General features: G+C 47.0%; 1 protein-coding gene across 2 annotated transcripts; it reads right to left on the bottom strand.

Annotated features, from left to right (window-relative positions):
* Positions 1 to 5,702: 5,702 nt before the first annotated feature.
* LOC118557731 (Nance-Horan syndrome protein-like) lies at positions 5,703 to 12,511 on the bottom strand. 2 transcript variants are annotated; one of them, XM_036127977.1, is made up of 4 exons: positions 9,995 to 12,495; positions 8,575 to 8,662; positions 8,436 to 8,483; positions 5,703 to 7,915 (listed from the first exon to the last, which is right to left on the bottom strand). In XM_036127977.1, exons 1-3 carry the CDS (start codon positions 12,417 to 12,419, stop codon positions 8,459 to 8,461), a joined length of 2,538 nt encoding a protein of 845 aa, XP_035983870.1. In that variant the 5' UTR covers positions 12,420 to 12,495; the 3' UTR covers positions 5,703 to 7,915; positions 8,436 to 8,458. The 2 variants fall into 2 exon arrangements, with proteins under 2 accessions (XP_035983870.1, XP_035983869.1); XM_036127976.1 differs by lacking the exon at positions 8,436 to 8,483 and having other exon boundaries at positions 9,995 to 12,511.
* Positions 12,512 to 12,533: the final 22 nt, after the last annotated feature.

Genomic DNA, 12,533 nt, shown 5'->3' with positions numbered 1-12,533 from the left:
CCCATTGACTAAAGGATCAACAACTCCAGAGCTTCTCCAAGGCTTAGCATAAAAATCAGACTTTACTGAACGCTGACGCAGAACCCGAGGAACCTCTGAAAGGTTCCTGGTCAGACCCTGAAGAACCCAGTTATGTTACTTCAACTTGATGGACTCCTTTAAAGAAAAGTTTCTTCTGAGAGTTCTCCCCAAGATCTTGAAGGATTTTCTGACGGCGGAAACCTGCAAACCCAAAGAGCATCTGCAGCGACAGCAATTTATGTGAAATCATTCGGAGAACGTTAACGTTCTTAGAAACGACCCACAGGAACATCAGAGACTTTTCTACAGTGTTTCAGGAATCCCTTCATCTTTAAATAGTAAAAAAATTCAAAGGTGAGCTCTTTCACAAATGCTGAAAGCCTTATTCCCAAACCTGAGCCAGTCCCTGCAGACGCAAGTTCTTTACTCTCCACCGGAGGCCCAGAGGTGCCGACCCAACGAGAGGACAGGTGTGGATTATGTCTGGATGAACCGGACAAACTTGTTGAGGACATAAATCAACCTTTAACTGGAACAATTAAACATGAAACCAGCCTGAAGACTGTTTTTATAGCAGATTTGCAAGGAAGAAAAATGTGATGTGACAAATGGAAGAACTGAAGAAAATCAGGAGGTTTAACAGATTAAATCAATAATAGAATGGATTAGGATTAGTTTGTTGGGAAGGGATCTCTCGTCTTCGGTGGCGATGGACGGGCTGACAGGTCTGTACCTTCCAGCGTCTCCTCCTCCTCAGCTCATGGGGGATATGTGAAAAAGAGAAAAGCTGTTCACAAAACCAGGGTGGAGAAACCGGAACACACAATTTAAAAAAGGAAAATGAACAATGCGAGCCACTGAAAACAGACCAGGGGGCTCCACCAAACTCAACTTTTAAATGAACCTTTCAGATTAAAGCTCTGATAAACCTTCACATTAACAACATCCCAGATTTCTGTGAAACGTCCGGACCGCAGCCAGAGACCCGGCAGGCGGAGCATCCGTCTGCAGCTCCTGTTTTCTCGAGCCTGTTTGACCCTTTCCTCATTTAACGACAACAGCCAGGAGTGAAACGCTGCAGGAGAAACCTAGAACACCCATCTGTGGGTTCTCTAGAGTAGAAAGTCCAGATCGTCCTCAACGGACTCTTCAGACCAAATCGTCTTGAAAAGGGTTTTTATAAAGTAATAGTTTTCCTCACCCAGAGGCGTCTTTGCTTATAGAGAAGTGTAAACACAGCAGAACACGTTTAAATTGTTTTTTTCTATATATGAGAGCTCTTGGCCTCAGAGTTCATGGAAGGCCCACTGAGGACCTCAACAGCCGTCCAGCTCAAAGTGGGATGAAACGGCCAGAGAGTCCCGCTGGGAGGCAGAAAACGTCCGAAACCATTGCAAAGCTGGAGAAAGCTTGGCCCACCGGGTCTCAGAACCAGCATTTGGACCGCTGGGAGCTTTTCTTGCCTTTTAAAGGGAACGTCTGACAGGTCGGGTCACAGCCAGGCGCTGCTTGGACTCCCATTTGTGGTCTTCATGGACAGGATGTGGAGATGGAGTCACGGAGAGGAGCGGCAGGGTCCGATTCTGCTGTTTAAATGACGTGGTTCTGTTTCTTCCAGCCATGACGGCTGCAGCTTGGAGCCCTGTGCGGACAGACGGGCCGGTCTGAAGTAATACTCCGACCCTCACCTCTGGTTCTGAGATGTGGATCAATCAGACAATCAGAACCTCGATAGAAACGGCTGAAATGAGCGTGTTCTGTTCTGTAGAACGGGTGGACTGGCTACCTGAGAGACAGGTGAGGAGTTCTGTGATCCAGAGTCCTTTCTGTGGAGCGTTTATGGACATACCCCCACTGGGAGACCCGGATCAGACCCAGAACCTTCAACCTGAATCATCCATCCATATGATTTCTCATCTTTATCCACGGCCCAAACGCAGTCCGGCATCTCAGACCGGCACTGCAAACATTTCTGAATACCTGGAGCATGTGTCCTCACCTGATTGGCTGCTCTCCACGGCATCCTTCAGGCTTTTAAGAGCATCAGAGATATTTACATTTGCCAGTGATTATGAAAAGAGAATTTAACGCACCGTGGAGGCAGCTATCAGATAAAACAAGGCAACCTTCCCTTCGCTGCTAGTTGCAGCTCAGGGTAGAGCTGGTAAGTGGCTGCAAGGAGGTTCTGCATGACACCAGAGATGTTCTCACCGCCTTTTTGGTGAAGGAACCCTCCGAAAACCTCAAAGTTCTCTTGATTCAGTCGCTTAAAATGCTCCTTGACGACCAAAACTCCGTGTGGCTGTCTGGACTCGGGACTCGTTCCGTTCTGCCAGCCGCCGCTCCGCAAACATCAACAAAATGTTCCCATGGGGACAGGAGGAACGCACAGACACGCTCACAGGAGATTTCCTCAAAGTCGATTCAGACAGGAAGCCGGCGGGCTCGCAGGTTCTGGTTCGGAGCGCTGCAGGACCGGGCCAGAACCGCCCCGGTCAGAACGTCCTGGACTTCAGGGAGGAGCTAAGGATGAAGCAAAAACAAAAGGCCGTGATGATTTTGGCTCAAGTTTCAGACATTAGCGAAGCTCTGAGCGTTCACAGCGACGCGCACGAAGCCCGATCAGTCAGAGCCGGGGTCAAAGGTCACCAGAGGCCGTGGTACACTACGTGCTCACAGGGCCTTAGTTTCCAGAGACGCCCGGACATGACTGAGCTATATTATACACTGGAGTGCTAATCACCGTCTGTTAGAACGAGTCGCTTTGAAGCCACCAGCCGCCATATTGGTACTCCCTATTTCCCCCCAGTAACTAGGGAATATGTGCGCTACAGCATCGAATAACGAGGATTTTCTCATGTTCAGGGGGGGCTTAAGACTTTTAAAATGTCAAATGCCATATACTTTTATGTTATGTTCTAAAACTATCAAGTACTGAGAAAGTCATGTGCTGAAATATTTTGCATTTTATTCATTTAAATATATATGTTTAACATTTATAAATACATAAATAACAATATACAAAAACATATATTTACATATGTGTATACTTATATATACATATATACATATACACGTACTTGTATATATTATATATATATATATATATATATATATATATATATATATATATATATATATATATATATATATATATATATATATATTTAATATGAATAACATGTAAAATATTTCAGCACATAATTTCCTAGTAGTTGATAGTGTTAGTACATCCACTGACTGTAGAATTACCTATGAAACGTTTTCACTCAGCTAGAGAACTGCTTGTTGTTGCAACCAAATCCTATGGGATTCTGCGAGAGTAGGGAGTAGCAAGATGGCGGCCAGTGACTTCAGTTTTTCGGCAAAATCAGCACTCCAGTGTCCAGCCCAATAAACCCGTCTGCAGCTGCGGATGAGTGGCTCCACGCTGGTTCTCTGCTCTGTTCCCGGCAGAACCAGGACCTCAGAACCCAACGTCCACCCAGGGAGCCCCAGAGTCCCCGCAGTCACGAGCCGCACAGGCCCCCTGCGTTTAAAAGCGGATCAATACCGTCTCCTGTGTCGGGCCGGAGCCGAGGCCGCGGGGCCAGACGCGATGCGACAAATAACGCTTCCTGTTTGCCTTCGCCTCCAGGACCGACGGCAGCGCTGCGTCTTCCCAACGCCGACACAGAGAGCGGTCTGTCTGCTGAACCTGACCCCCCTCAGGTCCTGGCAGACGGCCGGCGGCGGCGAGAGGAACAGACGCTGCTTGTTCCCCAGACGGCCGGGTGGAAACATGCAGCCTTCAGGACGCTTCCTGCCGCGGCAGGAAGCAGCTCAGATGTTCTGGACCGTAAAAAGATTCAGGCTGAGGGTTGGAGGCGGTAAAAATGACACGTTAAAAGGTTTGATCCATCTCTCAGTCTCTTTAGTCCTTTAAAAACCGAGGTACCAGGTCCAAAGGCAGCCCTGCACTGCTCCTCTTGGGGGACTCCAGACCTTGCAGGGTCAAGCTTTATATTTAGAAAGTTCTGGGTCTCTGTGTGCCGAGAGAACCTCCAAAGAGAGGAATCTGAATCTGGATCTGTTTCTATCAAGGTTCTGCTTGATCCATATCTCAGATCCAGAGATGAGGGTCGAAGTATTACTGCAGGCAGGTCTGTCTGTCCGTCTCAGGCAGCATCCAACCATCTGTGGAGCACAAGACTCCAAGATGCTCCGACTCTCAGTCCGGCTGGAAGACGCAAACAGAACCGCGTCATCTGAACAGAGACGTTCCTCTCCATGGCTCCACCTTCAGATCCTCGTCCGTTTAAAGAACTGCTTCAAACTCCAAGGTTTTCTGCTAAAAACTGAAGGACAGATGAAGCAAAAAGCTTCAGTGCACAACGGCAAGTGTTCCCTTTGTATTTTTGGGTTCTGGCGCCCATCGTCGTCGTCATCATCGCTGCAGAGGCGTCCATCTCTGAAGGTCAGCAGCAGAAAGCCAAACCCCAAAGTTTCTGTTGCCGCTCTGAAAAAAAAAGAAACTCTTCCTTTATTTCTAACACAATGCAATAAAAGGAAACTCTGTTAAACCTCTTCCAGGGACCGGCTTTAAGGATCAAGATGTTGGCTAAACCTCCAGCTCCTCCTGGTTCTTCTTCTTAAACGTTCGCATCTTCCAGAGATCTTTCATTCTCTGGAAACAATCAGAGAAACCTGGAGTTGAAATAGAAGAAAATCCACAAAACCTTCCCTGCTGAAGTCAAACAATCTGAAGAGGAAACCTCATTCAGCACGCTTCAGACCATCTCCAGACCCTTCAGCCTGTCAGAACGAACCGCTGGACTACGTCCAAGAACCCCCAGCAGCCTCCAAACACTTCCTCAGCCTCGTCAGGAGGTCAGAGGACTGCTCTGGTTTCACTTTCTAAGATGTTGGATAGTTGGGCTTCTACCCGTTAGATTAGCTCTGCTCTCAAGTTAAACAGCCTGAAGATAAAGTCAGCTTCCATCACCGGGACGCAGGACCTCCTCGGGAGATTTAGCTTCTGTAAAACAGGCCGAAAACACAAAGAAAACGAACATTTTCCCTGATGCTGGATTTGCATAAACCAGCCAGAAGTCTCTGCAGAGCAGAAAGGGCTCAAGATCGCCACCAAGTGAGCGGCGAGAGGAAGCGCATCCTTTCACCAGGCCTGCAGAGTCCTGCGTCCTGAAGGCTTCCCAGTTGATTCAGAGCATCGATTCATCTCTGCAGGTTCTGCCAGAAGCCCGTCAACGACCCACAGAACTCACAGACTCACAGAACAGGTGAAAGAAACGGATGCAAAACACTTAAAAAAGACGCGTTACTCCTTTAGAATATGTAAAAGCTACATGATAATGAGAGATGCAGAGAAATGAATAAGAAGCCACAGAAGGAGGGTCTGATTTCAACCTCTCCTCCCACGCTGTCACAACTTCTGCTGTTCTGGACGACCCGGTCTGGAGGTGGGCACCAAATATCGCCCGGATCGGACCTCCTGGGGGGAGACCCATCGTTGGCAGCAATGACGCCTGAAGAAACTAAAGCCGACCTTAGATCGCTGCCGATGGGATTTAACTGGACGAGATAAAGACAAGACGACTAAAATGATTACTTTGAGACATGCAGAACCGAGACCAGGAAGCAGAATCAGAACAAGACAGATTTGTGAGGAAATAAGAGACAAATAGTCTTCAGAGTTTTTTCTTTATTGCTTCAGTTTTCCTTTTTCAGTAATATGTGGCCTTACATATAAAGTCTTCCTTTCTTTGCTGTCTCTGTCCTCCATCTAAACACATTCAGCTCCCATCTCCTGTTACTTCAGGCTTTGTCTCACAGTGCTTCCTCTTTCCTTTACATTACTACATCTGATCCACAGCTTACCGTCGCACCCAGGACACAAACGAGTGTCCAGGCCTGTTTGTCTTCCAGCTCAGAAACCGTCACTTTTCAGGATGTTACAAAAAAGAAATGAGGTAAAAACATGGAAACAAGATAAGAAAGTGAAGTGAAACGGGGTTATATACAGAACGGAAAACAAGACCTGGCTGATTCCAGTCTTCTTCAAGCAGAAGATTATGCAGGAAAGCAAGCTTAGAAATGTCTAAAATTGTAAAAAGTCCAAATAAAACATAATTACAACAGAAAAACAACACAGAAACACTTTAATTACAGTATCTCGCTTAAAAATACCTCTTTTTTGTGCTAATCTTAACGGACTGACGGCATAAATGTTTCATTTGATACACTCTTAACTTTTAGAAATATGACAATGTATAAAAAGAGTAAAACACTAATAGTAAATATGTTTTTTTATGTCTTCAAGTCTTAAATAAAAGCTTAATAGTGAGTTTCTTACCCCCCTTAAATGCTAACATTAAAACATTTGGCTTTAACGACGTGATAGATTCGCTCTGATTTAACCGCCTCCAGGTTAATTAAATATGAACCATTTCTGTTGACACCGAGCAGCTTTGAGGTTTATTTACTGTAAACTGGGAAAATTCAGGGGAAATGCCGGAAGGCGGCAACATGCATCACCTTCCTGTCCTCCCATTGGATAATGTGAGAACCACGTTGCTATGGCGACCCCCAGCACCAGTCTGTTAACGCATAACTCATACAGCAGTAGAAGAAGCAATGGGTAATCATAGTTAATTAGCTATAAAATCTACACAAAAACGTAAAACTTAAAATGTGGGAGAGAAATGTTGCCAGATTTGTAGAAAGCATGCAATGTGTTGCTTTCAGCGTATTCCTGATTGAGCCACATATCAAAATATGTGGCTCAATCCCGCTCTGGAAGAGGCAGCAAAACTAAAACCTGGACTGGAAGGTCAGAAGAAAAAAAAAATAGAGAGAAACGGTAAATAGTCGTGTTTGCTTTAAAGCTTCTGCACCTGGCGCCCTAGACAACGGTGGACACTCGTTATATGCAGCTAGACACGACTTTAATGGAAAGCTTTCGTTTCTAACTCGGTTATTAGTCCTACTTTGATAATAATTACATAATTTCAAGGAAAACAAATACTTTATGAGAGGGACACCAGTCAGTTTTCAGTTAAAGTTACAATATCCTCCAGAGTTTGGTTACAAAAACATTAACAGTAAAGTGCAAAAACAGTCAACAACCTAAACGAGGGCAACAAAATAAAAGCGCACAATGAGCTTGGGTTCTGGAGAAATTCAGTCGGGTCCAGATTTCTGTGGCAGATCGGCACATTTCAGAGAGTTTTTCTGGAAACGTCTCCGTTAAGAAGCCGGCACCAGATTGGACTGAAGGAAAACCTCCCCAGCTTCCTCCTCGTCCTCCGCCTCCAAGATGGCCGTCATGGGGGCGGCAAAGAGGCGGCAGCGGGCGGCGAACCGCCGGCTGCTGGAGCAGGGAGGAGCGAGGGACCGGTGCCGCAGGTGGGAGGAGGAGAGGAGCAGGAAGGGTGAGGAAGAGGAGGGCGTGAGAAGGAGCTGGCTGTACTTCGGATCCCGGCGCCTCCAACCGAAGGTCACGGAGAGCGTGCAGGGAGACAGAGGAGGGAGGTTCACGGTCAGCAGGGGGCTGGGCTTGCCCGCTGCAGGGGAGGAGCTCCCAGCTGTGAGCCGATCAGGAGACGTCTTCTGGCGGTCAGCGACAGGAGGCGGAAGCTGACCGACACAAAGACGCTCCACCGCCGAGATTCTGGAGGATGACGTGACTCGGCTGCCCTTCCTCAGCAGGAGAGCCTTGAAGCTCTCGCTTCTGGCCGACCGGGGATTCCTGCAGCCTGCTGCTCGGGTCAGGCAGGACGGGGCATCAGTGGGCGTCTCCGGGGGGGAAGAGGTGGATGAGGAGGATGAGGAGGAGGAGGGGACACACTGCGTCTCTTCTCCCAAGTCTCTTCGTCCAAGCATCTTTCGCTTTGATCTAAGAAAGTCAGACAGAAAGGAACAGTTAGATACTTGGGTTTGGTCCGTTTGAGAAGGCGTGTCCGACATTTTTTATTTAGTTTCGGGTTTTTGTTTCCACCAGGTTTGATTCGGGTGAATTCAACCGGACTGCATTTAGCAGATCACAGGCAGAATCTTTACTCTCACCGCCCCAAATTGGACCCAATCGACGCCAAATTGGGGAGTTTCGCCCGGCTTTACGGTCGCTCAGCCGGACGGATTGAAACGGACACGCCTGAGAAATGTCTGAATGCAGGATCCCAGCTGGAGGATAAGGGCTCAAGTTCAAGCCACAGGTGACAGGGAAAGGAGGCAAGGGAACAAGACTGGAGGCAAATGGACCTCGAAGGAAGAAGGGTATATTTACATTATGTAAGCGACATGTTTAGGCAACAAGGGCTTAAGCAGGGCTACCTTCACGTCACCGTGCTAGGCTACAGGAACCAGGAGTCAGAACGGCGCCATCTAGACATTCACTGCCCCGTTAGGAGGTTTACCTGCGACCTGGTTACCAACGTGTTCAGGCTGTGCCTTCCCAGACTGCACTGCTCCAGAGGCAGAGGAAGGGACCAAGCAGATATGAGGAGATGTGCCTTGGTGCTTGTTAGGAGACAGACAGTGTGGGTTAAAGTCTACCTGTGGATGATGGTGAACAGATCCTCTGTGGTTCGGGGCCGGCCAGAGACCAACATCTGATCCGCCGAAACGTTGACAAACACATCGTCTGGGGGGAAAAACACTCTAGCTGGTTATTATTTCCCTTTTCTTTAGGCCTTATTCTTATCACGTCTAAAATAGACTTAATAAAGAGGTAGTCTCAAAGGGTTTACCGCTACAGAAGAACCGTAGAAACTACAAAAGCAGCTATTCTAACCTTCTATTTAGCACCGAAATGACAGATTTTACAGTTTATCTGAACAATGAGGGCAGCTGCACAGTTACCAGGTCAACTTGATCACCAGGTGACTTGCATGTCATTTTCTCTACCAGGTGCAACACGGATCCTTAAGACTCCCTATGCATAAGATTCTGACCAGGCCATGGGTTCAAGATCAAGTAGGACAAGCAGATTCACGATTATGGACCGTAACCACTGGCTGTTTACCAACCGGTTCATGGACCTAGAAAACATGAGGACTAAAGTAGTTGGACTATTCTTATTATTAAAGGGCAGGGCTAATGTTTAAGGGGAGCCAGAAGACCAAGGCTTTCTAAACTGTTCAGCCTACGACCCCCAAAATAACTGCGCCAGAGACTGGTAACCCCGTTTTTTTAAGGGGGGGGGGCAGTTATAAAATTATAACAAAGTCATATTTTAACAAGAACTTTTTCAAATATAGTGCAGGAAATACTAAAACTTTTTGGCACATGAGCATCAAATCATCTTGCAACCCCCCAAGAGGCACTTTGCGACCCTGTGGGGGCTCCCGACCCCCAATTTGGGGACCCATGATGTAGACTGATTTTATAGTCACTTCTAAGTATGTACTTTCACTGTATGGTTGCTCCTCTAGTGCTTTAGGGTCTCTTTGGCTCAGTTTCAGTCTTGATGCAGAATTAAACCAAGCACATATGCCCAGTGTCGGGCTTGATGGTCTTCGAAGTTGGAAGTTAGACTTGGGAACAAGGTTTCACATTTTCAGCTATTTTAAAGGTTCTCGGTTTATTAAAAGTAAAAGAGGGGTTTATTCTGTGGTTATAAGTCTTTACTTGGTAAAAAAAACAGTAGATGTGAAGCCCTGGCTCACTTCAGAGAAGCCATTTATTGGGTTCAAATGTAAAATTCACTTCTCTACAAAAGAAAAAGATGATGCAGTATTTGTATTATTTTTCTCATGAATATAAAATCTGCCATATCCGTCTAGTGACAGATCTAGAACACCCGCTGTCACATTAAACCATCAGAACATACCTTACATCTACTCAAAACATCATAATCCTATAAGTACATCACCTCCATCTAGAAATAACCACTCCACTGTTACATGACAAACTGAGGTATGATGGGGGAACTTCCGTGGGGTTCTTAACCGTGACCACAATGTCCACAACTCACCATCTGAAGATCCGCTCGTCTCCTTGACCTCATCACCCGTCTGCCGGTGCCCTTCCTTTCCTGGTTCCTCCTCCTCTTCATCTGGTTCCTTTATCAGGAGGTCTGGCAGTGACAGCTCCCCCCGCAGGCTCTCTGTTGATAGCAAGCTGCTGAGTGAAAACCTGCTCTGACCAATCAGAGTGTAGGAGCTTTCAGAGTCGCTTGTCTCTTGATTGGACTCTTTGATTTTCATCCGCCTGACGCTGTTTTCCTTTGTCACATCTTTTTCATCTTCTGATGATGAAGATGATGATGAAGAAGAGGATGAGGATGATGATGATGATGATGATGATGATAATGAGGGAGCGGGCTCTGTTTTTGGTGACATCATCAACAACTGTCTGCCCAGACGCCTCTTCCTCCTCTTCCTCCTTAATTTCCCCTTTTTGTTGGAAGAAGTCATCACCATCATGACTGTTTTCTTCCTCCCCTTGTCTTCCTCTCTGTCCTGCTCGTCATCTTCTTCCTCTTCAGCAAGCGAAGACTTCATAATCCTCCTATGATTGGTTATCTCATCATCCTGTTGCTTATTCCCAATGATCAGACCAAAACAGGGACCAGGAACCCCAGTTTGGATTCCTTCTGTCCAGGTAGGAGTTATTTCATGGATTCCTGAGGGACCCATCCCCATTAACCCCGAAGAGCAATTGGTGTCATAGATACTGATCAGCTGAGACTTGCAGGCATTGTTGAAAATATTACCAGACCTCGAGTTGCCCATAGTTTCTAAGGTATTTCTGGTTTCCATTGGGGTCTGGGTTTCAAAACGATCGCTGGTCGCTGCAGTCGCTATAGATCCGGTGTTTTCGGATGCAAAAACACATTCTGCCACTTTGGGAGTGGTCAACAAAAGATCAGGCTTCTTGTGTAAAAACTGAAGCTTCTGTCGTTGAGGGGAACTGGCAGGTGAGTTGGAGCATCCGGGTGTTTCTGTTTGGTCAGAGCCGTTTATCAAGTGCTTTGGCGGTGGCATGTTGCTAGTTGAACATGTAAACAACTGTGTGTTAAAGGAATCTGAAGTGTTAAGCATAGGGGGAGATTCTGTGATTTCCCTAGGGCTCTTTGGCCGTCCTGGTCCCCCTCTGGCCTTTGGGGAGCTTGTGAGACCCAGTATGCCAAGATCAGGCTTCTTAGGTGGAACAGGTTTCTCTGGGGAGCAGAGCTTCCTTGGGCTACTTAACTGAACATCTCTTTTATTCCTTCTCACATCAGTCTGAATCATTGAATCAGATTTATTTTGTTCATTTCTATCATATTCATTTATCTTGGTCTCGTTTTCTCTCAATCTCTCCATATGCTGTGCAAAGTTGTCTTCTGAAGAATGCTGTTCCAATGGGAGAACCGGGCTACTAATGTTAATTTGATATGTCTCGTCATCATCTGGACACATTTTTACCCATGGGCTCTCAGGACTGGAGACGTTGACATTTGCCAGAGGGGGATCCATGTCAAAGTCTTTACTCTGCCCATTGGACTGTGTGTTTTGCGTCACTTCTTTGTTACGTTTAATGCCATGGTCTTTCTGGTTAGCCAAGCTGTTTTGCAGTCTTTGAAGTTTAGCTTCACCTGACTCTGTAATGACATTGCCACTCTCACTTGTTCTTGGGTCTTTGCAATGAGGTTCTGGCTGTTTCACTTCAGTACTGACTTGGGTACTGCTGTTAGCTATTAAAGGACTTGCCTCATTGCTGGCAACATTACAGACAGTGTGTTTTGCTCCTGGTACCGACATCCTTGTATCAATGTTAGCCAGGCTGTCAAGAAACACCTCATTCAATACATCACAGTCCAGCAGAGTCTCTTCCCTTTGGTTGCTGTTAGTTATTGATGCGCTAACTTCGGTGTGAAGTTGGATGTCAGCGGGGTCTTGTTTGTCTTGCAGTACTCCCTGGTTCTTGACTGAGCGAAGCTTGACATGCTGCAATGCTTGGGCAGTGATCAGTAGAGAATAGGGCCTCAGTGATATGCCTGGAGTCGTTGGGAGAATAAAAGAGGATGATTCTGGGAGAGCAGGGAGAGGAGGTGGAGGAGGTGGAGGTGGTGGAGGAGGTAAGTCAGGCATGTCAGATAATTTGAGTGATGGGAGAGGTGGTGGGAAGGTTGGCGGAGGATCAAAGCTGGATAGTACTGTGGAGGCCAGAGCACAATACGAGGTCTGCCTGACAGCATAGGAGTAGGGAGGAGGAGGAGGTCGGGTGGAGACAGGGAGAGGTGGTGGAGGGGGTAGAGATAAAGTTGGGAGATCACTGGGAAGAGGAGGAGGAGGTCGGGTGGAGACAGGTAGAGGCGGAGGAGGGGGTAGGGGTGAAGCTGAGAGATCCCTTGGAAGTGGAGGAGGAGGAGGAGGAGGTGGTGGTAGAGGAACATGGAGGCAAAACCCAGGCATGGAAGTAGTGGTAAGGGGATGAGGAAAAGAGGAAGACTGCAGAAGAGGTGAAGGGTTGGAAGTGATGGCTGGAGGGGCAGGGAGGAAAAACCCGGGGATTGGAGGAGCAGCCTG

This window comes from Fundulus heteroclitus, chromosome 24, assembly GCF_011125445.2.
Source record: "Fundulus heteroclitus isolate FHET01 chromosome 24, MU-UCD_Fhet_4.1, whole genome shotgun sequence".
NCBI classification, from domain to species: domain Eukaryota; kingdom Metazoa; phylum Chordata; class Actinopteri; order Cyprinodontiformes; family Fundulidae; genus Fundulus; species Fundulus heteroclitus.
This window is presented reverse-complemented; position numbering and strand designations above follow the sequence as displayed.